The 27,535-nt window shown below is 33.1% G+C and overlaps 1 protein-coding gene across 4 annotated transcripts in view; it reads left to right on the top strand.

Annotated features, from left to right (window-relative positions):
* The window catches only part of Dmd (dystrophin), a 2,099,091-nt gene that overhangs the window by 1,490,804 nt on the left and 580,752 nt on the right, over nucleotides 1–27,535 (top strand). For all 4 annotated transcript variants that reach the window (XM_047536255.1, XM_047536256.1, XM_047536254.1 and 1 more), the window contains exon 52: nucleotides 228–345. In XM_047536255.1, coding sequence (XP_047392211.1) covers nucleotides 228–345 — 118 coding nt within the window. The remainder of the gene's footprint in view (nucleotides 1–227; nucleotides 346–27,535) is intronic.

Here is a 27,535-nt window from a genome sequence, read left to right as displayed (position 1 = left end):
TAATCAAGATTTCACTTGAAATATTATTTGGGATCTAAGTGTAAAACACATTTCTTGTTCAATTATTTTCTATGAAGCCTTCCACAGTAGAGATTTATATCCAATAACATCTTTTTGATTTCTAAAAGTGTTTTGGCTTGTTTGAAAATTGTACTCTGCTTTGTATTCCATAAAAGGAAAGTGCAATGCTGAAGAACCCCAATATTAAATGATATTTGTTCTTCCAGGCAACACTGCAGGATCTGGAACAGAGACGCCCCCAGTTGGAAGAACTCATTACTGCTGCTCAGAATTTGAAAAACAAAACCAGCAATCAAGAAGCTAGAACAGTTATTACTGATCGAAGTAAGTCTAAGCATGGGAAATTCAAGGCAAGGGCAAAAATTTCACTAATAATTTAGTTAATATACCCCCACCACATTTACAAAAATAGTGTGAAATAATTGTAAATGATAACTATTATACTGAATAAGATCTTCAGTCTGTAATGTTATCTTTCAATAACAATCTAATTCTGCTGAACAGAGGAAATATAATTTTCAACAATTTAGGGCTTATATAGTTACAAGGCATGGTGTTCTGGACTTGGTGAGCATAGTGTAGCAGAATATTTGCTCCTTAGTTGTCACCTTACTGGGATGACATCCATAGAGATGCTAGTCTCTCCATATTCTTGGTGGTTAGTTCAACCACTAAGTTTCTTCCCAGACAGTTTTTCTTCCCATCTTCAGTGGCAATTACAGATTTGAATGTCTCTCTGCTACTTTGATGCCCCCATTGTGTAATACGGAAAATCTTTGTACCATACTATGGTGGACAGAAACTTTGGGAGACTGTGTAAAGCCCGTCTGCCTGGACATTGCACAGACCTTTTCATCTTTATACAGAGTTATTCAGATTAACTATGTGTGATGTTGGTAGTCTTTTGGCTTGAACTTGTCATAGGGCTGCATCTAACTGCAAGGCAGAGGGAACTAATATTCAATGTTAAGATCAAGAAGAAGAAAAACAGATTTGGTAAGAAACTAGTCATTATCTTCCACAATTAATTTGGACTAGGAAGTAAACACTCATGTCCTTTGAGTCTATGTAAGTCATAGGTTGTTGTTTTTATATCCATCATGGCAGGAATAAAATCATCTTGTAATGACCAACATAAATTGCTGTGTAATTGATATGTCAGTGTTCTTCCCCCAAACTAGAACCATGAAGGTTCTACCCACCAGGTTACAACACACTGGACCAAAAAAAATGAATTTACTCAGTGATTTACTCAGTAAGAGAATGAATTCCCATTACATAGTTAAGTGATCTGGTTCTCACCTGAAAAATATGAAAACTTGATAAAGATGTTTATGCAAATTTAACATACTATATAGAAAATTATTTCTTAGTTTACTGATGAAAAATAACTTACTTTTCCTAAGAGGAAAATAACACTAATATATTTTACAGTATCTGTCCAACATTGTCTATACATTTTCCTTTATCCCTTGGAATCTTGTTTTTTTTTTTTTTCAAATATTACATTGACTTTTTCATGTTGGAGATTAGAGTTGAGTAACAGGAGGGCAACTTTGTATTACTCTGCTGATATCTAGTGAATTGAATAATTCTGCTTTTCTAAGCTTTTGTCTTTTAGGAATGATACCTTTATGAATATTTGTAACATAATATAAAGATTCTAATCCAAATGGTCCAATAAAGCATTTTCTTAAAAGCAAATGTCTGTTAAACATGTCACATTGCTTATTAAAGACCTAAGCTAGAATCTTAGTTCCAGATATGCCTAGAGTCATTAATGCTGGTACTAAGCTAATTCTGACAAGTTATGTTTATCTAAACAATGTCATTTCCAGCCCAGCTATGCTTCAGTTTATCTCTCAATTTGAAATCTATGAAATGGGATGGAAATTCAATACTCATAAAGTTTCAATAGTGTTCCAAATAGAATTTTTCTTAGTATAGATTTGATTTTCAGGGAAAGGGCAGAAATAAAATACTTGCTCATAAAATTGCATTTTCCCATTTGACAATTTTGATCTTCCTTTTTTATTGCCCTGCAGCTTCTAGAAATATCTAAAAAGGAATCAGCTAAATAAAGAAAAATATTTAATATGTGTATAATACTATATTGATACATTTTTCCCTCCTTGGTAAATCCCAGTTCATAACTTTGAGCAGTTTGGGAAATCTATACATAGTTATTACATTTTATCAAAAGAAAAGTTCAGTAAAAAAGCAATTCCTCTCTTCTAGCAAAATTCATGCTAAACCTCAAATAATTCGGCCCACAGAATGTCAGCCTGTTTTACTATACAAAACTATTTCCATGATGTCTATTATTTTTAGGTAGTTACATTGATTGAAATCATGTTATAATCTAGGTAAGATAATAAATTTCATTCTAAATGAGTTCAAATAAGACATTCTCCTTCCTGTTTTCTGATGTTCAAATTGATCCTTTATCTTCAATTCTTGAGGTGTCAACCATTCCTGGTTATTTTCTTCTGCAGAAGGTCTGGATCAGGGGACCAAAAGCAGATGGAGGAAGAAGGATTTAAATTTGCTTCTTTGGAGGTGTCTGAATTATGAAAATTTTTGTATATGTCCATTAATGCTGCAAAACATAATACCATTATACCTTGCATAGCAGTGATGAGGATATGGAAAAAATAACTGCTTTATTTTATTACTCTGTTTCACAAATATTAGCAAATGTGGGTGGGTCCTCTGACATTTGCATTTAAGAGCTTTGCTTCTATTACTTATATCTTCAAAGCCCCCACCACTACCACTTTAATTATATATAGTAACAGTACATACAGGTTTTGAGGGCAGGTTGCCTGAACTGCCACTGAGCTTTGTGACGAACAAATGGCTAATCTCAGTAAACTGTTGTTGGTTTCCTTTTCTATAAAATAGTTATCACTTGTATCTAACTCAAAGGTTGAGAGAATTAGATAACACATGTAGAGCATTTAGATGAGAGTCATAATAAAAACTCAATGAATGTTGGCTCTTGTTATTTTAATTATAATCTATGAGTGATTTCAATGTTTAGTGTGAATGTAATAACTTTTTTTGGTAGCTGTTTGATTATTTCACCACAAAAAATATTCAAAAGACCAAAAGGAGAAGAAGATTGCTAGGGAAAAGATGAAATAGGATATATAAATAGAGTTAACAAATATTTGGAAAAGACTTCATTTGGATAAACAAGGAAATTCATGGAAGTTATTGTATTTTCAATATTCATTATAAATTTAAGAGGTAGATATTACTATTCTCATGTCAGAGTCTGAGAATTTAGACCTAAAGAGCTTAAGTAATGTGTTTATGGTCTTAGGAAAATGATGAGTGAGGAACTAGAATTCCAACTCATATCAATATCATTTTGAGTCCTGAGGCATATCAAATGAAAAAGAATGATTCATCAAAAAATGGGAAGGCATATTGATCTGATAACTTAAACATTAAGACTAAACTCAAATTGTTATAAGCTAAATATAATTTTTGTTGCCCTTATTTATATGTCTGTCTTCTACATATTTAATTTATAAGATTTATAAGATTATTTCTTAAATGTGTAGTAGATATATAGACTAGTGGACCCCAGTGACCTACTAGCTTTGTGACCTGGGCCTTAGTAGGTCCACTTCTATAAACCATGGTTCCCTCATCATATGGGGCTAATAATTTTACTTAGTCTGGTAGGATGATTATAAACGATAAATTATGTGATGTTTCTAATGTGAACATGTGGCACATTCTAGATGCTAATTAAATATACAGAGTGTCATGGTGAAATTAACTGGATATACAGATATTAGAGATAGAACATGAAAGGTGTACTATGCAGTCTTTTTATCAACTAAACTGGGAGAAGGACTTCTAAAACAGAATGCCAACTCTAAAGAGTTGTTTCTTTTGAAATTATTTTTTTAGCTAAGGCATTTTCAATTCAGTTCAGAATTCTTTGAGAAATTTGGTGACATCTTTTAAGTTTTAAGAAAAGAAATTCACATTGTATTGCTTGAAGAGTTGGTATATAAAGCTGTAAAAGGGGAAATGTTCTGTATGAGAATAAAAATACTCTCACAGGATTTTTGAATTAACTGACAGTTTTATAGCAGCTTTGTCAACCCATCATTCATTGCTACAACCTAATGTATGAAATCCTTCTTAGCAAAATAAAAAGGCCATGTTGTTTTCCACATTTTTATGAAATCTCTATTGCTAATGAAGTGCCAGGCAATATCTTCCTCTCAGGTATTGTCTATTAGAAGTTTGCTTATTTTAGAAGAAGTGGAGTCAACCATGTAAATTCCCTTCTTTTGACATCTAGCACCTGCTGTCAACCTGTTATAGCTATAAGCAGGTCTTGAAATTTACATTCACCAGGATGCCTCTGGCAACCTAAGAGTTCAATTCAGTTCAACAAACATTAGAATGCTTACTCTGTGCCAGCTAATATCAGAGGTGATGGAGGGGATGCAGGGAGGAATATGATTCAGCCTTTGTCTTAAAAGAGCTCACAATCAAATGTGGGTATTTGGACAAGTAAGACAGTCTAGGACTGGTGCTTTCAGTAGAGCAGTATTAAAGGTTGTTGAGAGAGGGCAAGAAGAGGGGAGACTGGGTCTGAATGAAGGGTTCCTGGGATGCTTCCAAGAGGAGGTTAAATTTGATCTGGTCATGAATAGGACTTTCAAAGCAGAAGGAAGCTGAAGAGGAAAGGCTATTTCAAGAAGAGATGATAGAATACATAATTAAACCCATGATAGTAATGCTATGGCAGATGCATTTATAGAGGTGGGAGAGAAAGAGATTGTGTGTGTGTGTGTGTGTGTGTGTGTGTGTGTGTGTGTGTGTGAGAGAGAGAGAGAGAGAGAGAGAGAGAGAGAGATGGGGAGAGAGAGAGAGATGGACAGGGAGAAAGAGAGACAGACAGAGAGGGAGGGAGGGAGAGCTGTCGGAGAGGGAGAGAGGTGGAGGGAGAAGATAAGAAAATAAATGGAGTCATTGAGACACATAAGGAAGCAAGCAAGACCAAGCTGGAGTCATGGTATAAGAGTGAAAAGAAAGAACTGAAATTGAGATACATAGTAAAGCTAGAAAATATAGGATTTTGATATTGATTTGATGTACGAAACTGAAGATCAAAGAGAAGGCCTGCATTTAAGAGTTTGAGAATGAATGCTGTGGAAGACAGTAATATCATAACCAGAAACAGATTCAGGACAAGGAGTTGATTATGGGGGACAAGATAATATAACAGAGCTAGATGACCATAATTAATTGTTAAAGAAATGGTTGAAAACACAATTAAGATTTCAGGAGCAAAGTTATTTATATATATTGATTTGGGAGTTACCTGGAATAGACAGCTTATGCAAAGACAGGGTCGAGGTGAAAAGTGGATCTAAGGAAGAGTCTAGAAGTTGGTTTACATTTAAAGATTCTAAGACGAGTAACTCTACCCCCCCACTGCCAGCTTGTGATATGTGTGCATTTAGACACACACACTGAAGAATGAATTCATAGGTGTTGCTTTATATTTTGTAGGGGTTTTTGGATATATACTGATGTATAGTCGTTTAAATACATAAGATCTTCCTAGTTCTTAGTGATAATCAAATAAAATAAAGAAGTATGGAAACTCTTCAACTGAGATTGAAAGATTGTTCTGTTTATCTAATTACAGTTTCTCATGCAACCATCATCAAAAAAACAAACATTACCATTTGCTGTCCAGTCTAATAAACTCTTTTGCTTTTTACTTTTTGAAAACATAGTTATTTTACAAACTCTTCTCAGATAACAGAATAAAGAGGTAAAGAATTTCATTAGATATTTTAATAAGAATTTAGAGCATACTTCTTTGTATCAAATTTTGGTGTACAAGAAGGTTCAAGATTTTATAGCCAAATATTGTGTGCTAAAACCCTTCCTATTGGTTAACTAACTAGACTAAAATATCATAAACATTTTCTGTCCTTAGAAATATTGTTCACTAATCAATCCTTGTGTTTTATAAAATTCATCTAGGTTATCTTATCATCATGAAATGATTCCATTTAAGATTTCACCATCATCAATTTCACCATCATCATTAGAGTCTAGAATGCTGTCTTCTTTTTTGCATTTATTTTTTTGTTGTGTCTAACAATTTTGAAATGTTTTTCTTTAGCATTTTCTTATAACTAACATTATGGGGGAGAAATAAAAAATTCTAAATTTTCAACTGTGTAAAATTAAAACTAAAAGTGTGTTCCAAAGATGGCATATTAGTCAGCTTTCTGTTACTATAAAGGTATCTAATATATTCAACTTATTAAGAGAAAAGGTTTATTTTGGTTCACAGTTTTCTGAATTTCAATCTGTGAGCAGCTGACCCTGCTGCTTTGGGCTTTTTGTGTGGCAGCAAATCATGGCGGAGAGTATGTGGCAGAGCAAAACAGGTTATCTCATGATCAGGTCATGGAAGAAGAAAGAGAGAGAGATTGTTTTTAAGGTATTGGTTCTCCTGATTATGAGGGCTCACAGGTTCTAATTATGCAGGACAGGCTGGCTGGACAAAGACCTAGGGAAGAGTTGATGTTGCACTCTTGAGTCTAAAGGCAATCTGGAAAACAGAATTTCCTCTAGAGATTCCAGTCTTTTCTCTTAAGGTCTTTAGCTGATTTGATGAAATCCACCCACATCATAGAGGGTAATCTGCTTGACTCAAAGTCTCCCAATTGAAATGTTAATCACATCTACAAAATACCTTCACAGTAACAACTAGACTGGTACTTCACCATACAACTGGGGACTATAGTCTAGTGAAGTTGTCACATCAAAATTAACAATCACAGTAAGGTTCATAATGTCATGTGATTTTTTATATATAAATCTCATGACTCTTAATTTTTGTTAGTACCCAGTTGATAGGGTACCTAGTAATTGAGTGTTTTGTAATATGGTAATATCATAACCAGAAACAAATTCAGGACAAGAAGTTCATTGTGGAAGACAAGATAATGTAATGAAGCTTGATGACCATAATAAAATGTTAGAGAAATGGTTGAAAACACAATTAAGATTTATACATTAGGGCTGGGGTTGTGGTTCAGTGGTAGAGTGCTTGCCTAGCATGTGTGAGGCACTGGGTTCAATTATCAGCACCACATATAAATAAATGAATAAAATAAAGGTCTATCAACATCTAAAAATATTTTTATAAAGATTTATACATTAAATAATACAATTTTTCTTTAATATTTTAGTGAATTTCAGTCATCAGCGTAATGATAACTTGTATATAAAATGTTTTTTCATATAAAAAGCAGAGGTGTGTTTATTCTCTCTAAAATTGTGTTAATACTAAATATCTAACATGAAATAATTATGCTTTAGCATAACTCATTTTAAAATTTTTCTGTAAGAGAATTCATATCAAAATATATTTGAATAGAATTTAAAATCCAAATTAGTTGTCATTATATTCAATTATTCATTTTCAAGTCAAATGTAACAGGAAAAATTTTATTGAAAGTGATATAACTACAATTATAAACATAAATAGTTTTTCAACTACTTATTTTCTCATTATGTTTCTTTTTAAGGGTAAAGATTTGAGTTAATAAAAGTTCTACTCATCTACTTTAAAAATTGAGTACAGTGAATATAACTATTACAAATAAACCAAATAATGAAAATCAGACAAACTAATAAGACAAATAGAAGACAAAAAGAGATATTCCCACAAGAGGAAATTCCACATTTTCATGAGCTAGCATTTTTACCTTACAGACTAAATTGGTACTGAACTGAAGACTTGACCTTCTGTTGTATTTTGGTACCTCTGGGAATGAAAACTAGCATTGCTTCCTGGTGACATCATGCAGTTTAGATGAAAGTAAATCAAAGGTTACATATGTGTCTTGGACTACTCATAAAAGGTGCTTTCAACTCTCCTCAGGTCTTAGAAAAATGTAGGGATTATTATTTTGGATCTATCATTTATTTCTTTACCAAAATTTCCTTATTTGTAATTTGAAACAACATAACAGATTGTTTTCCACTAGCATTTATTGTTTCTATCTTGGATGGAGCATTTATGAAATAAGTAGGAAAGATTAATAGATGGTGATCATTCTGCATACAAAAGGAAGAATGGGGCCATTGTTTTAGTTAGAATTTATATAGCTACCTGTTGCTGCAAACCAACCACTCCAAAATTTGGTACCTCAAAACAGCAATAATCATTTATTACTCTCAGAGTTTCTGTATGTCAGGATTCACATGTGACAACTCATTGTTGACTTGGTTGACTAGTTCTGTCTTAGGTGCTCTCATGAGGTTGCAGTCATATGTTGATTGAGGCTATAATCATATAAAAGCTTGACTGGGACTAAAGATTCTACTCCCAGCATGGTTCACTCATATAGTTTGCAAATTTCTGCTGGCTAATTGGTTCTTCTATACATGGGCTTCTACATGGAACTTGCTTGAATATACCCATGTCACGGTGGCTGGCTTCCCTCAGGAGAAGTAAACCATGAATCCAAGGTAAAAGTTGAAACAATTTTTATGAGCTTGCCTTGGAACAAACCTACACTCTTAAGTTCTGCAGTAAGTTGTCTGAAGCATGATCCCATGTTGCTTTGACTATCTCCATCAGATTCCCCAGCAAATTCCAATAATATTCTTTACTCTAAAAGTGGCAGACCACTCATTTATGTCCTTTACCCTGCATATGCACATTGAAAGGAAAAAGAGCCCACTAAAACTATTTTCTGTAGTTACTATTAGACATATTAATTATTTCAGGTCCACTTAGCCTGCCTCTTCATAGAAAATATGGGTTTTGCAAAGAAAGCTTTTGGGTTTGGGAAGTCTAACAAACATCCTGGTAACTAATAATTATAGGAAAATGATAACAATGATGAAGATAATAATGAGTACTACTTTAGGTTAGGGTGCAAACACACATGAATACCTTTCCTTAATTTCATCCTAGGAATAAAGTAGTACTAACATCATTGAATCTCAAATGAGGCTTGGTTTAAGTCCAGGCTCTGACCCTCAGTGATGGTGGGACCCTTGGCAAATCACTTAATTTCTCTGACCATTTGTTTTCTCATCCATAAACTTAAACTTCTGATAATGTCCATACCATATGTGTATTAGAATTAAATGTAATGACACATGGCAAAACCCTTTTCAAATGGCTAACACTGCACAAATACCAGTGTCTCAGTTCAGGCTGCTGTAACTATATACCATCAACTGAGTAGTATGAACACCGACATTTATTTATTAAAGTTACAGAGGTCAAAAATTCCAAGATCATGATCTGGCAGATTCAGTTCCAAGCCTCCTTGACTTGTAGACATTGCCTTCTTGCTATATCTTCAAATGAGAGATAAATATCTTCTTCCTGTCCCATCACGGGAGTCCCAACCCCATCACCTCATCTAAACTTCATTATCTGCAAAAGACCCAACTTCAAATACCATCAAAATGGGTTTAACACTTCAACATGTAAGCTTTGTGGGCATACCAATATTGATTTTACAACAAGCCACTGTCCTTAGTACTGAATGATAGGCCTTCTAGGGGTCCACAGTGATAGTGTCCTGCTATAAGTGTAAAAGGTTTTGACCTCAAGAAAATGGGTGCATGAAATGGGTAACTGTTTCTATGTCTATGCACAGAATGTTTTGCACTTGCTCAAGAAATTTGTCTTCACTAAAAGTGTTGCTTCTCTTAAATTCCAGTTCAGAGACTTGAAAAAAAAATAGGTCCTCCATAAAGATTTTCTGAATGAATGAACAAATGACATGCTTTATGATAGTGCTTCAATATTAAGATAAAACAAAAAAATTAAGTACTAACATTCTATTTTCAGGTTTCCAACTACTACATAGTCTAGTTTACTACCACCTCAAAGTCTAACCCAAAGTTGCAGGAGTAAAATCATTCAGAGTCCCCTACAAAGTCAGCAGAGTAACGATAGAAATAATAAACCTGAGAAATGAAGTTAAATTTTCCCCTTTTATATAGAAACTATGGAATTATTGCCCTGGGTCACAGCTGGCTTCCATAAAACATAAAACTGGGAATCATATACCAGTTTTATTCACTTGCTATAGAAAATTGTGTATTAAATAACAGAAGGTTTGAAAAAGATAAAACTGAATCCCAAATACTCAGAAAAGGAATTATGTGAAAACACCTTTCTCTATAATTGTAGAGAAAACTATGTCAGGATTTGATAAAATCTGGTCAACCTGAAAATGTGGACATCAGGTATAACTGTGCATGATAATAAGGTAAAATGAACAACATAGGAATGTATAGACTTGTGTGTCCTTTTAAAACAATGACACCTTATCTGCTCATTATGGAGGATTTTGTTTAGTCTTATCTCTTGTAGTAACTACTAAAAAGAGAAGACAAAATCCTGTTGAACTCTAAAATGGTGAATTGTCTCCATTATTGCAAGAATTTGTACATTGCTCAGCACTTTAGGATGGTGAGTTATGTGTCTCCATGTTGGGTACCATGCAAACATATTTAGGAGCACATAGCAAGAAATAGAATGGGATTTATTTTTTCTTAGCATCTGACTGGGCAACCAAAATGCCTATGTTTTCCCTCAGTAGCTAACTGAGAACATATTCTAGGGAACTCCAGAATTTTCTGATGAAGCATTTTAGACAATTTGGAGATGACAAAATTTCCACTTATATATGGGGAAAATAAAATTGTATTCAAATTTTAAATATCTCATCCTATAATAATACTTCAGATTTGTATTACATTTTATATTAATTGAACTAATAATTCTTATCCACATATAAGTTGATTTGATTTTCAAAATGATCTCTAAGGTGGGTAGTATTCTTATCAAATGAATGAGAGAATCAACGATCAAAGATACTTTTACCTTGCTTAAGATCACACAGAGAGCAAATACTAGAGCCAGGATTTAACCCAAGTCTCCTAATTCTAAAAGGGTATTAAATGCATGGTCTTTCACCAAACCAATGTTGAAAAGAAACCACATTTTTTCTGAGGATTCTCTACACTGTACACCATGCATGACCATAGAAATTAAATGATGTACCCCATTTGTGTACAATGAATCAAAATGCAGTCTATAAATAAATAAATAAATAAAAATTTAAAATTTAAAAAATTTAAAAATAAAAAGAAACCACGTTTTGATCATCAGTTATTGAAAGTTTAGGTAAGTATGCATGCAGACAGATGCTTCTCTACTTACAGTGGATTTACATCTTGATAAACTCAAGTTGGAAATATAAAATGTATTGAATACACCTAACTTGCAAAAATCCTCATTTATCAACACAATACACAATAGAGTATTGGGTATTTATCCTCATAAATCAAAAAATTTTAAGCCAAGGACCATCTGTGTGTACACACATATATGCATATATATTCATATATACTTACATATAGTTATAAATTATATGTAAATCTTACAAATACTACTAATGTATATAATTATCAACTTGTGATCATTTATGTCAGTTAAGTTTAAATATAATGAGAATTTCTTGACTCGGGATTTAAAGATCCTCAAGGGACTTTTATGACTTTAAGCAAAATCACATTTAAATCATTTTAGAATATAAGCTGACATGTGGAAAAAAACAAAAAACAAAAATCTTCTTGTAGAAGAACTGGTAGTTTAGCTGCAGATTGGAAGGTGGGAAGAGCCAGACTCTTGTTTGTTGCCACATTTGTAAATTACCAGGAATTCCAAGTATTGTCTTTCTGAGGACACTCTCCATTTGGTATATGCTACATCTCCCTGACTGAACCATAAACTTCAAACTGTTACTCCTTTGAATTCCTATAATTCTGGTATCTTGTTCTGAAAATAGCAGGCATGTCATAAATACTTACTGATTGAATGGACTGTCTCAAAGGGGAGCTGGCAGCCTGTATAGACTGCAAACTTCACCATCATCTCCATGACCTTGAGTCACCATTACAAAGAAATAGCCATTAGCTGGAAGAGATTAATGAAATGCCCTGCTTAAAAAGCAAACCAAAAAACAAATGAAACCCCAAACGAACAGACCCAGACTTTGAAATGGCATGTGAATTTTCCATCTTAAATATCTGAGAGTCTCTTCAATACAATCTTTTATAAATATAGCAGATTTAAAAATCACTTTGGTCTGATTCCCGTACACAGACCTCATCCTTGCAGAATATGACCTACTAGGCCACTTGAAATGTTCTTGGAAGGTCTGCTGATTTGAACAAAATGGAAATGAAAGTTGTAAGCAAAAATGACTGAAACAGAAGCAGAACTCGATGGATCAGCAATGCCTTTTATTAAACAGTGGAGTCAATCAGTCAGGCATGAAAGGAGCAAAGTTTTAGGGGTAGAAATTTGTATGGGTGCAGAGATCAGAGCATATATGTTCTTAGCAGTGCCAGGTTAGGAGGAGACAAATATCTTTGGAGGGCTTTTGGCTGGCAGGTGAAATTTGACTGATTCATAGCAGGAGAAATTTCAGAAGCGTCAGAGAGAGAGGCCTTCAGCAACCAAAGGACCGATTGTTGATAAGGGAAATTATACGTGCTTAGGGTCCATTGTCCTTCTTGGGGTCATGATTTTCTGTATCCTTAAAATATAAATAGGGACCTCTGAATCTTGAGAAGCTCAATTTCCCACCCCTACAATCTTAAATGTAGAAATTTGGATTAGTATTCCCTTTGTCTTTTTCTTAATGAAAATTTCTTTTTCTTTTATTTGTATCACAATGTCTATTGAAGACCCAGAAAACTCAAATCTGAAGTTATGTTATAACTTAAGACAAAATGAGAAAGTGAATGTGCATTATATAAAGAAAGCAGTATTTGACTAAACAACCTGTTGTCCCTAAGGAGAAGTAGAACAAATATCAATGCATGGCAGCCAGCAAGCTGTGCTGTGGCCATTAAAATATTACATTCACTGGCTTTATACTTCATTAGGTAGGCAATGAGTTTTACACATTCTAAGACTTAAAACAACCAGACTGACCATGATACTTTGCATCAGTAAGTATTCAAATCTGGGATGGACATTTGGGAATTATTTGAGTGTTAATATTTTATTTATGTTTTGATTAAATAATATCACCTTATTATTCATGTGTCCTCATTCTAAATATATGTACTAACAAGTTGCATGGTCATTCAGAACAGGTTTAACTTTAAATATATTTTTGACATAGAGATTATATAATGGGTCTTTTTCATAAATATAAGAGCCAGATACCTAATTCAAAATTCTATCCTCTAAACTAACAGGCTTATACAACTGTCTAGTTCAGATAAAAACTATTGAATATCAAGTTGTTTTTTGAGACAAAATTGGCAAACATGAATACAAATAAAGAGGATCTTGAGCAAATATCTTAATGGCAATTTAAAACAAAAATTTAAAAAAATTATATCTTACTTTAGTATGCTAAGTTGGATCAGTTATTTCATTTAAAAATTAGATTCTTCAGCACCACAATACACTATGCTAATAATAAAATAACATGAAATTATGTTCACATATGATTTAGCGTAACTTAGAAATATAATAAATTCTTCAAAATGTACAATAGTGAATATTACAAGTTTCTATCCATATAAATAGTAAGCATCCTAAATCTACATTAAAAATAATACATAGAAAACAATAATTAAATGCCTAATAAAAGAAATTTTCACCTTCAAACTTGTAGAACCAAATTAAATATAGACTGATGCTCTACTGAAACAACTTATAAGACTGGTGACTTATAAATGTGCAAGTCTGTAAATGTTTAATAAGGATATAATTTATATAAAGAAATCAATCTGGAATGAAAGATTATTTATTTTCCAAAAGCTGTGACCAAATTATATTTAAAACATGGCCTAATCTTTATACTTAACAATTTACATTAATATCTAAATTATATAAAGTGGAATATAAATTTAATTTAATACACTGAAGTTTTCATTCACATATTTACTTATTAAATGTTTGTTATATGCATAATGTGTGCAAACTATTTAATAGGAGCTATATATAGTATTCTAAGAAAGCTATGACATAGTGTCCTCCATTAAGATGTTTATTATTTGGTAGAAAAAGTAAAATTAATAAAATGTTAGATGGACTATATATGTTATAAGAGAAATATAAGAAGCATATTATAAATAATATATTTATGATTTTTAATTAATCCATCCAACTCTACAAATCCATCCATTTATTCATTGTTCATTACTTCATTTAATAATAATTATTTAGTGACCATTAAAGAAGAGGGATGTATAAAAGTGAATAAAATGTGAATCATTTTGCAAAGGAGTTTATAATGTAGGAGGAAACAGATATGTAAAGACAATAACTAATACAAAATATATAGAGGCCAGAAGAAAATGAAAGAGCAAAGGAGAAAGAGATTTTTGGCTGTATGTGGGCAGGGATTGTGTTTTTATTGTTGTGGTTTTGTTTTAGGGTGGTTTTTGGTTTTGGTTTTGGTTTTTTTTTTGTTGTTGTTGCTTTTCATAGATTTCCCAGAAACTCAGCCAATGCTTGCCACAAAGTACATTTGGATAAGTTTTTTTTTTTTTTTTTTTTTTTTTTTTTTACTTTCTACTGAAGTAGCCATGTACCATACTATAGAAAAAGTGAATCTGAAACTTGTTCTTAAAGTTGGGAGAAATAATATTCTAACTCCATCAAAATCCTTCATATAATTAACATCAACTAGATCTGAAAAGCACAATTCCAACAGTGAAAGTATTCCTTCCTCCACTCCTATTCAATCCTGTTAGGGTAAGAAACAGCAGCTGGTAAATGGCGGAGAGACCAGTAAGACAGAGGAAGCCCCCTCATGCCCACTACTCAAAGTGATAAGGGACCTGCTCATTTGCATCTTCTCCTACTTGGTGGAGAAGTATTATATGTAAGATTAGTTCAAAGTGTTGAAGTATTAGACTGGACATTCTAACTTTAATGTCTCTTTTATTTTTAATTTGTTCTAATTAGTTATACATGACAGCCAAATGCATTTTGATACATTGTACACAAATGGAGCACAACTTCTCATTCCTCTGGCTGTACATGATGCAGAGTCATGCCTGTCGTGCAATCATACATGTACATAGGGTAATAATCTCTATCTCATTCTACCATCCTTCCTGCCCTCACACCCCTTCTCTTCCCCTCACTCCCCTCTGCACAATCCAAAGTTCCTCCATTCTTCCCTAGCTGTACCCCCCACACCATTATGGATCACCTTCTGCTTATCTTAGAAAACATTTGGCCTTTGATTTGGGGGGAATTGGTTTATTTCACTTAGTGTGATATCCTCCTAGCTCTATCCATTTACCTACAAATACCATAATTTCATTCTTCTTTAAGGCTGAGTAGTATTCCATTGTGTATATATACCATATTTTCTTTATGCATTCTTCTGTCAAAGGGCATCTAGGTTGGTACTATAGTTTAGCTATTGTGAATTGAGCTGCTATAAATATTGATGTGGCTGTATCATTGTAGTATGCTGATTTTAAGCCCTTTGGGTTTAATGTTTTAAAATAAGACACTTTGTATTACCTATGATGGTCAGAAGGAACATGAAACTTATACAAGTTTTCACCCAGGGAAGAAGAACTATGCCCTTGAACAGATTTAAATAGAAATGAAGACAGATAAAGTTGTCTTTATGATGACATGGCAAAAGTCCTGATTATTCATCATACAAGATACACATTTTATAGATTGCCAGAAAAGAGAAGAAAACTATAAAGGTATTTACATCAGGATACACATAAAGATAACAGTCAATAATTTTGTAGAAGCAAAATATTACAATCAGTCTTCACTGAAATAGATTATTTAATTGGATAAATAAGAAAATCTATATGATAACAAATTAGCAATTTATTAAAGACCTGAGGTTTTTGAGAATCAGTGATAACCTAGGAGCAGTGAGTAGTATAACTGGAACGTTGCCTCTTAAGGATTATGAAAGAAGCCTGACTGTTCAGTAGGATAGGGGTGATAGTAGAACAAGCTCACCACCACATTATACAACTCCAAAGGGTGACATTCCTATTATATTTAGCTATAGGGTGCTATTCACATAGGATAATTATAATATGGTAGGTTGACAGAGCCTCCAAAGGAACTGCACCAATGCTCATTTATGGTGAGTTACTTCTCTAACACATGAAAATGTCATGATTGTACCCACAACTGTGCATGCATTTTTTTGGCATTTTCATGCCTGGAGCATATTTTACACTTGTTCAAGTCTCTGCCATATCCTTCGTTTATTTAAAAAGAATTTTTCAGACAATTCCAGTCTTCTTTAAGTCTCTCTTCTATGGATTTTAACAATGCTTGTAGCACACACACTTGATATTCCATAAGAATATTTCTCAATACCATGTGTATTAACAGGTTTTCAAATGCTGTTTTAGTGTAGGTGAAGTATGTATATTCCCCAAATGCATACTTAGCAATCCTCATAATTTTTTATGGATGAGGAAAATGAGACATAGAAAGATTAAGTAAAATAGCTGATAAGCATCCCAATTAATATTTGAACTCATGTTTGATTTATTCCAAAATAAATAGCCATTTCCTTTATTTGTCTTCTATTCTGAACTATATGTTTGGATAAAAGTTTCCTACTGAGGCTCCTTTTCAGGGTCTTCCTAACACTTAAGTCACTTTTAAAATGAATAATTTCTTTAAATGTGAAATCAAATAGACAGGAAAAAACAACCTGGCAATACATTTTAGGCATTAAGCCCATACCAAGTAATTATCAGAAGACCTAATTCTTTGATACTTCACAAATGTGATCTTGAGATAATGGAGTGAGGTTTACATTGTGAACCTCCATGATGCTTTACATTGTGATATAATTTATGGATTGGTTTACTAAAAAAGGAATTGTAAAGCATTCTGGGAAGGTCTGCCAATTAAACCTGGAGATTGGCTGAAGCCTTGCAGCAATTGAATGTTGAATACAGATGGTGCCAAATTGAGTGTTTCCATAGCAACACTCTTCCTTAATAACTTAGATGGGAGGGGGAACATAAAAGGGAAAACCATCTTTCAGCAGATGCATATTCCTGCAGCATGTTTTCAGATTGATTTTGGAAGCTAATTTGTACTTAAATAGTGATGGTTTTAAGTGGATCTGAGTGTTACTAAATTCTACTGAGGAAACATTTCAAGAATAACAGAAATAAATTCTAGGAACCTTAGACAAAAAGGGTGTGATTTTAAAAAGCATTTCTTGGTCTGTAGCAAATAAACCAGGATTTTGTATTGAGTATAACTTACTGTTGGTCAAAGTCTTCTTGATTTTTAATGACTTACTCTTAATTATTCTTATTTTTAATGAATTAATATGTTATTGCCATCAAGATTGAAAAGTTGAATGTAGGTATAATCAAAGAAAAAGTGATATGTATTGCCTGGATTCAGAATTGATCTTATATTCTTCCTTCAGGTATATATTAATTTGTCATTATCTGTTATTTGATTTTTTAAATTTTACATAAGTAATTTCAGGAAGAAATTCATAAATGAGGTCATTGATAGTGTTCATGTCATGTAACAGTTTTACCAGAAATTTAATGTCCAGTCCTCAGTTTTGCATAGCCAACAACTATATTTTAGTAGTTCACCTAAAGATGATCAGGTTCTGCAGGGGGTGTGGTACATTCCATGCTAACAAACTCAACACCTGGTTTACAAACCATTTTCAAGAAGAAATAATAAATTCAAACTTTTTAAATAAAACAATATAATGCCAGAAAAATCAATAATTATAATTTATTTATAGTGCCCTCCCCCAGGAGGACTATGCAGAAGACAGAACTATAGATTGCAAAGTTTGATGCTGACTATAGAATTAGAAAAACTATATTATTAAAGGATGGTTCATTAAGTCAGAGAAACTAAATAAAATACTCATCTTTATTATTCTAGATGATTTCTAAAATAGAAATAGAGAAATAGGGTAATTTATCTCAGTACTAAAGACATAATAGCAAATGCTTATTCCCTAGTTTTCCTTTTAGATTCTGTACAGCAGAACCCTACCAGCACCACCATCACACACACATGCACAGTCTCACCTGCCCCCTCCTTCTGTTATCTATTATAGAACAATATAAAAATCAGCTCTGTTAAGTTAGTATAAGTTGATGCTTGGAAGATTTATATTGGTCACATTAATACCCATTCCTCTTTTGATTGAACTGTGTTGCTTCATCTCCAAAACCTTACAAAACAATTCTTCCCACAAGATTTCAAGCCTGATTAGTAACTTCTGTACAATCCCACCACTAGAAATTCTGACATTATAGGGATATGAGAAGGCCCTGGGAATCTACAATTTAAAGAAACTCCTCAGGTTTTATGAGGCTCAGCTCAGCCATACTGCTTTTCAAATAGCTAATACTATCCACTTTTTTTCTCATTTTTATTTCAGAAGAAAATTTTTTCTGGACATTTCCACATTTCTGGAAATTTAAGACTCAGTCTCTAGGATCTTGTACATAGAAGGAGACCTGAAAGACATAGAGATAGATAAAAATAGAGATAGAGATGTGTATCAGACCTTTAAATAGACAGATATGCCTGCATATAAATAGAAACATATTTGAAACCATAAAGAAACAGTTTGGAATCTCTAAAATGTCTTTAAAATAGTTTGATGTGTAAAGAAGTTTTTATTAAATGAAAATTGCATGATAAATTTGAATGAAATTATTCTCTCACACACATGCACTCACAAAGCTCTACCATAATAACCAATTCCTGATTTAGGTAAATAAAGGAAAAGATTTACGTTTTTCTCATTCTTTCATTCTTTTCTCTAGATTAGTTTACGAATGGTTGTCACATGTAAAAACAAGAATCATTTCCCTAAAATAATGCAACTTGAAGAATCAGGTAAAAATTGAGTGAAACTAAAAGGTATACCTTCATTAAAGACCCATTGCTATATCTGAGGTCCAAACTCTGTATACACTCATTGCTTTATTTGACCCTCTTTCAAACTATAAAGGTAAGAATATGACTCACATACATGCATTCTAGAAAGCTTGATTTGAAAAAAAAACTCAGAATGAGGAGAACAAGAGATCAAGAGCAAGAAAACAAAGAAAAGGGAGAAGATAAAAAATGACCTTGTTTAAACAGTAATGGAAATTGAATAAGGAATTTGGTAACTAAACTGATTAGTGACTACATTTTATTGTAATTTGATTACTTATCATAGGACGATGATTAACAATTTTAAATGTGTATTTTATAATACCAGTACTATGGAGGTATTAATTTTTGGAGGAAATTTATTATTAAAGATTTGTTTATGGACTAGGGTGTACCTCAGTGGCAGAACATTTGCCTAGCATGTGAACAGCCCTGGGTTCAATCCCCAGCACCAAAAACAAAAAGGCCTATAACTACCACTCAATATTATGGTGTTTATTGGAAGTAATTTCAAATAGTATTCAATAGCATAGGGAATGAATACACCATTAATGCTAAGGGAAACAGCAGGATACAGAATTATTTATGTCTATTAACCTAATTTTGTGAATACAGACAGCAAGACAAATTGAGGAGGACTGGGGATTGAATCCCAAGGTGTTCTACCACCAATTTTACACACCCAGCCCATCTCAGGTTCTCACTATGTTCATGAGGCTCACCTCAAACTTGCAACCCTCCTTCCTTAGCCTCCTAAGTCACTGGGATTTTAGGCATGCGCCACCATGCGTGGTCCAGCAAGACAAATTGTAACCAGAGGAAAGTACATTAAAATGTTTAATAACTATCACTGCTATCCTTGGTGGAATTTATATGAACTTAATTTTTCCCATTTGGGTTTTCCCATTTCCACACAAAGTTACCAGTTTCCTATTTAGAAAATGTTTAAAAATTTCTTACACCAATACAGTGTTTCTCAATCTTTTTTCATCAGTATTCCTAAAATATCTTTTTAGACATTTTTTCTAATTAATTCCCCATGAAATTGTAATACCACAGACAGGCTCTGTATCTGTCTCTGTATTGTAGTCCTTCGGAGGGTCACAAATTATTATAACCCTTAGAAATATCTAAGAATTTTGTCCTTCAAGAACACTTTTCACTCCTGTAAGTCACCATTGAGTACTTGTGTAGATTTTTCCGGAAGATTCTGATTCAGTATTTTTGGGGTAGAAACAAAGTACATTTTTAAATAGAGCTCAGGTGTTTCAAAAGCAATGTGTAAACAAACCTACTTAAAGTTATTCCAATATTTTTCAGACACCTGAAATATAAACATCTATCTATTTTTAGGAATAATACTAATGATGAAATGCTTTTGCATATTTACAAGTCAAGGATTTACCTTTCTGTTTTTGCATCAGGAATATATAAATATGAATGCAATTCAGTACCATTTTCACAGAAATGATCTTTACCTTTCTTCTTGACCTTTATTTTCCTATCTTTCATACAGTTTACTTCTATGTAGGTCTTTTAATCGTTGTATATTTCTAGTTTTTCTTTCATGTAGAATTAAGGGGAGATGTGGGCTTAGTATCCTGAAATCATAGTTCCATTGTGGCTATTAAAACCCTGCAAACACATGAAGTAAAACCCTGCAAACACATGGTACCTTGTAGATAATTTTTTCCATTCATACAATTAGGCAAAGGTCTATGAGGATTCTAGGGTCATTGTTGAAGCTCTTTTTTAAAAAATTCTATATCCCTTTCTTATTGTTGGTTAGTTTTCACAACATAAAAGTTCTCATTTTAAGGTAAAAAAAATAGGATGAGTAGAAGAACTATTCAGCACAGCAGGTTATAAACCAATTAGGATGATGATGTCCTGAATGGAGATTTTCATGAACCCTCTAACCTTAGCTATTTCAGCTTTGTTTTCTTTTCTTTTTTTAATGTTCAAAGTGAATAGAATAATGAACAGGCTATTTAGGAAGGTTTGGACTAAGGGAAAAATCCTTTCATTAGGTTCCAAATAACAGCTAGCTTAATAAGCAGCAAGAGACAGAGATTTAGTAGAGGGGAAAAAATAAAAGGATGAAAAAATAAAGCAATGAGATTAGAAGGTCAATAATACCATTGCAACTGGCAATATAGCAGGTTCATATCAGATATCTTTTGTGGGAAACTGTACTAATTTTGTTCTGAACCCTTTACTAATGCCTGTTTTGAGACAACTTAACATACTTTGTGTGGGCAAAAATATTTAAGGACAAAGCTGTTATCAAAACTGAATGTGAATTGAAAGTGTCCATAAAAGAGTATGCACCTAACATATTAGTAGGTATATGTACTTCATATACTGTTGCTTCATAGTATATCTAGTTCTAATTTTAAGGAACAGTATAAGTAACTCTCAACCAGTCAAGAGAAAGACAAGTTAGCATGCTTGTCATTGGAGACATTATTTCTGCCAATGAAAACTAACAAAAAGTTTTGTAGTAAGCTTGAACTTTCTACTGGTGCTAGTTACATATAATAAGTAAATACTTTAAAGTGAACCATGGATTATAAGCATACTAGAGGGTCTGATATAATCAAGGAGAACATTGATGAGCCTGAAGATAGTCAAAGAAGAAATGAGTGGTTTTGGTGAAATAGTAGGGAAACAGAAAAGATGGCAGAATATGGGAGAAAGAAAATGTTAAGAGACTTCATAAGTCAAGTTGTTCCTTTGAATAATCAGATTAAAAGTACAAATTTAGACTGGCTGCCTAATGAATAAAATCTTTAATTTCAGTCATTTTTCAAATTTTTAACTTATAACATGTTTTGTATTTTATATTAAATTTCAAGTGGAAACCTTCCTCTCCTTTTCTCTCAACTTTCCTCTTGATATTTTGTTTAACTTTCTACTTTCTTGTGCCTTACTTCTTTTAAGTCTTTGCTCCCACAGTAAAGCAGCTCATATTCCATCAGCCTTCTATCTGATTTTGTTTTTTTAACTGTCAAAGTGAACTCTTCAAGCATTTCATTTTTTATATTCAATCTCTTGTATTCCATGCCCTAACCACTTCACAGAAGTATTAATGACCATCCAAGAGGTTCGTTTCGCTTAATCTAGGAATCAGCTCTCACACTTCACCTCCAGAGCTTCTGCTTTGAATACAGGGAAAATCTAACTATTCCTGAATTTCTCATTTCAGTTTCCTGCATTTAATCTTCCTCACTCCAGTTCATGCTCAAGGCTTTACCCTTGTACCTTATACTCATGGTTTCAGTAACTCATCACAATAGAAATGCCAGCTTTCAAATTGACAGCTCTGACCTCTCAACTACTTTAGCTATTCCATATGGTAAACTGTATACATTAATTTTCCTCTTTGAGATAATTATAACCTTATAGCCAACATGAAATTGTGGAACCATATTGGTTTCCAAAAGCAACATTTTTCAATATTTTGTGATATAAAGGGGGTCAACTTCCTCTCTTATTTATTGATCTACAAATATATCAGCAGTCAAACTTTATTTATTTATTTATTTTTTTGCGGTGCTGGGGATGGAACCCAGGGCCTTATGCTTGCAAGGCAAGCACTCTACCGACTGAGCTATCTCCCCAACCCTCAAACTTTAAAAAAGAGTCAAGCAAGTAAGATTTTCTAAAAGCCTACACACAGAATTTGCAGACATTACATGTAACTTGTGTTCTGGAATGAGGACTGGTATACCTTGCTAAAAACCAATGGTAGCAATTAGTTCCATCTTTTTCTTGTGAGAGAGGAAATATGGTAGAGTCGGGATTCCTAAGATTTCTTTGAGAAATTGCATGATGTATTAATCAGTTTTCCATCACTGTGACAAAATACCTGAGAAAAACAATTTAAAAGGAGGAAAGATTTATTTCAATTCATGGTTTCCAAGGTTTCAGTCTATGGCCACTTGGGTCCATTGTTTCTGGGAGTGTGGTGAGTCTCCCAACAGCACAACCAGCTGGGAAGCAAGCCTTCAACACATGAGCTTTTTGGGAGACATTCCAAATGTAAGCCATAACATGACTTTTATAACTCCGTTTATTTCCCATCAAAGGCATTCATGAAACACCTAGCATATACCAGGTAGTGCATTCTATGCAGAGGTCAGAGCTCAGGCAAAGTCCTATACATTTCATCTTCTAATTATCTTGCTAATCTTGTCTTATCTTTCCATTTACCACCCACCATCAGGCTGTGCCTGGACTCCTATCTTAATATCTTATTCTATTTTTCTGCATCTTTTCTTGTCTCCCCTTCCAGCTCACAGCATGACTAATCTTTTCAAACCCAGATTAAATGGTGTCATTTCCCTGCTTAAAACCTTTCCGTAGATTCCCATTGCACTGAAAAATGAAGATGAAATCCTTACCATAAACCATAAGACGACTGGGAGCTATGAAAATCCCTTTAGCTTTTCTTTCTAATTAATATATATTCAAACAAGTAGATTTTATCTTAAAGACATAGAAAAAGAAAATGACTCCAAGGCGTGTGAATGCTGAATTGAGTAGTTTATCTGTGAGATATTTACTTATAAAATAAATATAGATTATTACTTATAGAATATTTATTATTCATTTGCATCTTTTTAAAAGTATTTTAGTTGTCAATGGATCTTTTATTTTATAAATTTATTTATATGCAGTGCTGTTGATCAAATACAGGGCCTCACACATGTCAGGCAAGTGCTCTACTACTGAGCCACAACCCCAGCCCTCATTTTCATCTTTTGATTTTTATACGCATTCTAATTCAACCTCAGGTATTAGTGTATATCTGAGCTACCAAGTTACTAAGTAAAATGTTGTGATTAAGGGGAAAGGATCAAATAAATGAATAAATATATGAAGAAAAATCAGTAATAGATTGTTATCCACAAGAACTTAGAAAAATATATAGCCATGCTTGAGTTCAACTTCTGGCAGTATTTTTGTATCTTTTTGTTTAGGTTAAAAAGCATCAGTTTTATGTTTTTTAAAAGACTCATTCTCTTGCTGCAAATTGTATAGGCACAATACTATTCTATACCTAATTTTAAAGAAAATAATAATAACTTATGCTTTCTGACAGCTTTGTAGTTCACAAAGCACTTCTCATGCATATTACCTCATTTTAAATTTCTTTTTTTTTTACTATGGGAATTCTGCTTCACAAGAATTTTCTTTTAAAATGAAGGCAATTATGCCATTCTGTTCCCATATTTCTTAGCCATATGTTTCACCAAGGTATTGTCTCTCTCCTGGGTCTTTCTTCTCTGGATATACAGTGATGATTTACCCAAGGTAAATGGAGATACTGAGAGTCATAGACAGAATTTTTTATTTCTTTTCTGTAAACTAAAGCATTTCATTTAGAAACTACTATTTTAGGAGTTTCTATACTAATTTTCAACGTTTATTTGCATATTTTGTATTATGCTCTTTTGTCACTCGAATTGGGATTATCAGAAAAGGGAAAGAATTGCTTTCATACTATCCACATTTTACATCATTCAATATAACATTCATGAGTTTCTGAGGTTTAAATAAGCAAAAATATCTCAAAATGGAGCCTAAGAACTGCAACTGAAGTCTCATGTTTTCCTTTTCCATTTTCAGTCAATACTTTAAGCTAAAATATATTTTAGCTAATAATTACTGAACCTGGTTGTCTAAGTTACAACATATTTTGTAAAACAAACTAAAATTTATTGATACTTATATTTAATCCCATATTTTGATTTTCTGGAGAAACATTTGAAGGAATCAATTGAGGCTCTGCCTCATCAATATATTTCCCTCATTTTCCCCTTAACACAGTTGCCCCATTTTCACAGCCTTTGAAATATTTAAACATGGACTTTCTTTTCATAACATTGACTCTATGGTCTTGTTTCATTTACATACTGCATATTCATAATGATTTTCACTTTTATACTAGTGCATAAGTTCTTATTGGTGATGTGAAAGTTGTGTTTGTCTTTTCTACACATTTTTTATACTCACCTATGTGTCAAACTTGTGTGGGGACCTAAGTATACAAAACATATTGCCTCTCGTTAAGTAATCACATACCAGTGGGTAAAATAGAAAATAAATAGATAATTGCTAAGTACAGTAATTAGTGTATTCAGTGGTAAAGTAAAGACACAGAAACAGAGTGCTTGAGAAACTCAGGAGGCATGGTAGGGGTCACATTGGTAAGGGTGGAAGAGAATAGTCAGACAGAAAAATGACTAATGGCAGTAACTATAGAGCAGAGTGCTGCAAAATTAAAAAAGGCACAGAACAGTCCAAATAAAAAGAAAGCAGGACATGTGAGATGTGTGGCAACTCAGTGTTTGCAGAGGACCCGTGGATATAATGCTGGACTATAGTTGCATTACAGGCAGTAGACACCAAGAAGCTAGAAAAGTAGACAAGCGCCACTTTTAAAAAGGTCTTAGAAGTCAGGTAGGGCATTTTGATTGTATCCAGATTTCAATTAGGGGGGAATAAAATTAAGGAAATTAAATAAGTGATGACAAGTTCAGATTTTCATTTTCAAAAACTTCTTTGACAAGAGTATTAAAGATGAATACAGAGTGCAAAAGGCTTGTATTAGATCAGTGGTTCTCAGTTCTAACTACACATCACAATCTCCAGGGGCAGTTTTTTAAAAAATGCTGGTGCCTGGACTCCACCACAGACCAATTAAATCAGAACCTTTTGAACTAGGTCCCAGACATTAGTATTTTTAAAGCACCCCAAGTTTATTGAAATATGCAGATAAGGTTATTATCCACTAACTTATAGAAAGCATCAGGAGGCTTTTAATTAAAGCAGTCTAGGGAAGAGATAGTTGAATATTAGAGAGGTTATAAAAGTAATTAAAGAGGCTGAATGAATGACTTGGCATCTTCTTGGTTAAAGTATAGAAGGAAAAAAGAACTAAGAATGATTTGTAGGTTTCTCCTTGAATGACTAGGTAGAGAACAGATGTGTCAGTAATTAAGGGAAAGGAAAGGTGAAGGTAGTGTGATGGATTTTGGACATGTTGACTGTTTCAAAATGATTTAGTGAGCATTTTGGCTCAGCGAATGTGGACCTCAAGAGATAGTTCTTAACTTAAAACAGAAATTGAAATATGATCATTGTAAAGGTAGTAAATGAACTCACCAAGGAAAATATGCAAGTTAAAAGAAGATCAAAGGGAGACCCCTAGCAAAGAGCTGTATTTAAGGGATGAGCATAAAAGGCTTAGGAACGACCAAAATGCAATAAAGAATCCTGCCATATTAATCAAAAGAGAAGGTTTCAAAAACGGTCCATCAATGATGGAAGTTACTAAAAGGTACTCTTTAAAGACAAAGACCTTAGAATCTCCAATGCTATAGCAACTTTAAGGTCATTGCTATCATCTACAAAAGTAATTTCAGTGACAAAAGTCAACCTGCACTGGGTTGAAAATGGTATGTGAAGTATGGAAGGGGAAATAGTGGGTATAGACTAGTGCTTTTCGAACTTTAGCATATATATAAATTGACAGAGGAATTACATTTTAAATGAAGATTCAGTAAGTCTTGGGGAACTGAGATTCTGCATTTGTTAGCAAGTTCCCAAGTAATGCTATTGCTGCTGCTACACAAACCATCTTTTAAATAGCACTGGTATTATCCACTCTTCCACTGAAGGAATAAAACAGGATTGGCCAGGGGCAATGGACACAGGAAAGAATATTATGGGGTATTTGTTTCTTGTTAATTTTTTTATATGAGGAAACAAATGATTTTAAACTGAGACTGAAGATACATGAGGGGTGAAAATGTAATAGTTTATCATACACAATGGAGACTGAGACATTGAGTACAGGAAGGAAATTAGGCATGGGTAGGAGGGACACCTAAATTTGAAGAAAAGGAGTTAAGGAAGAATAGAGGTTACAAAAAAAAATGTCATAGAAAATATATAGGATTTGATTTTTTAGCCATAGTGTCTGCTTTCTTTTGAAGTTATTTTTATACCTTAACTTGAATGACCAAATTGCACAGTATGTTTGTAAAGATAGGAGTGAGCCCACATTGCTTCTCAGGTATCATTTGCATTTTGTGCTTTCATCAAATATGAGTTTGAGTGGCAAATTGTACAGATGAAATTCAATATATGTTAAGGGAGAAAAATACTGTTTTATTCTACATATTTTTAAAATATTTTATACCAATGAATGCATCAACTTTGATATGCAAATTTATAGTGATGAATGGATTTTATTGTGTGTGATTCATGCTCGTGGCATGGTAATAAATCTGTGATGCTAGAATTGTAATGGTATCCTTTAACTCTTCTTTAATGAACTTCAGCTGAACTCCTTTGAGTTGTTAGCACTTTATTTGCTATATTTGACACTTAATTAGGCAACGACTGGGCTACTGGACAGATTGTCCAATGGTGTATTATGTCTCTATCACATCCAGATAGTTCCTTTTCTGTGAATTGGGAATGACTTATGATAAT

This window comes from Sciurus carolinensis, chromosome X (genome assembly GCF_902686445.1).
Source record: "Sciurus carolinensis chromosome X, mSciCar1.2, whole genome shotgun sequence".
Classification (NCBI taxonomy): domain Eukaryota; kingdom Metazoa; phylum Chordata; class Mammalia; order Rodentia; family Sciuridae; genus Sciurus; species Sciurus carolinensis.
This window is presented reverse-complemented; position numbering and strand designations above follow the sequence as displayed.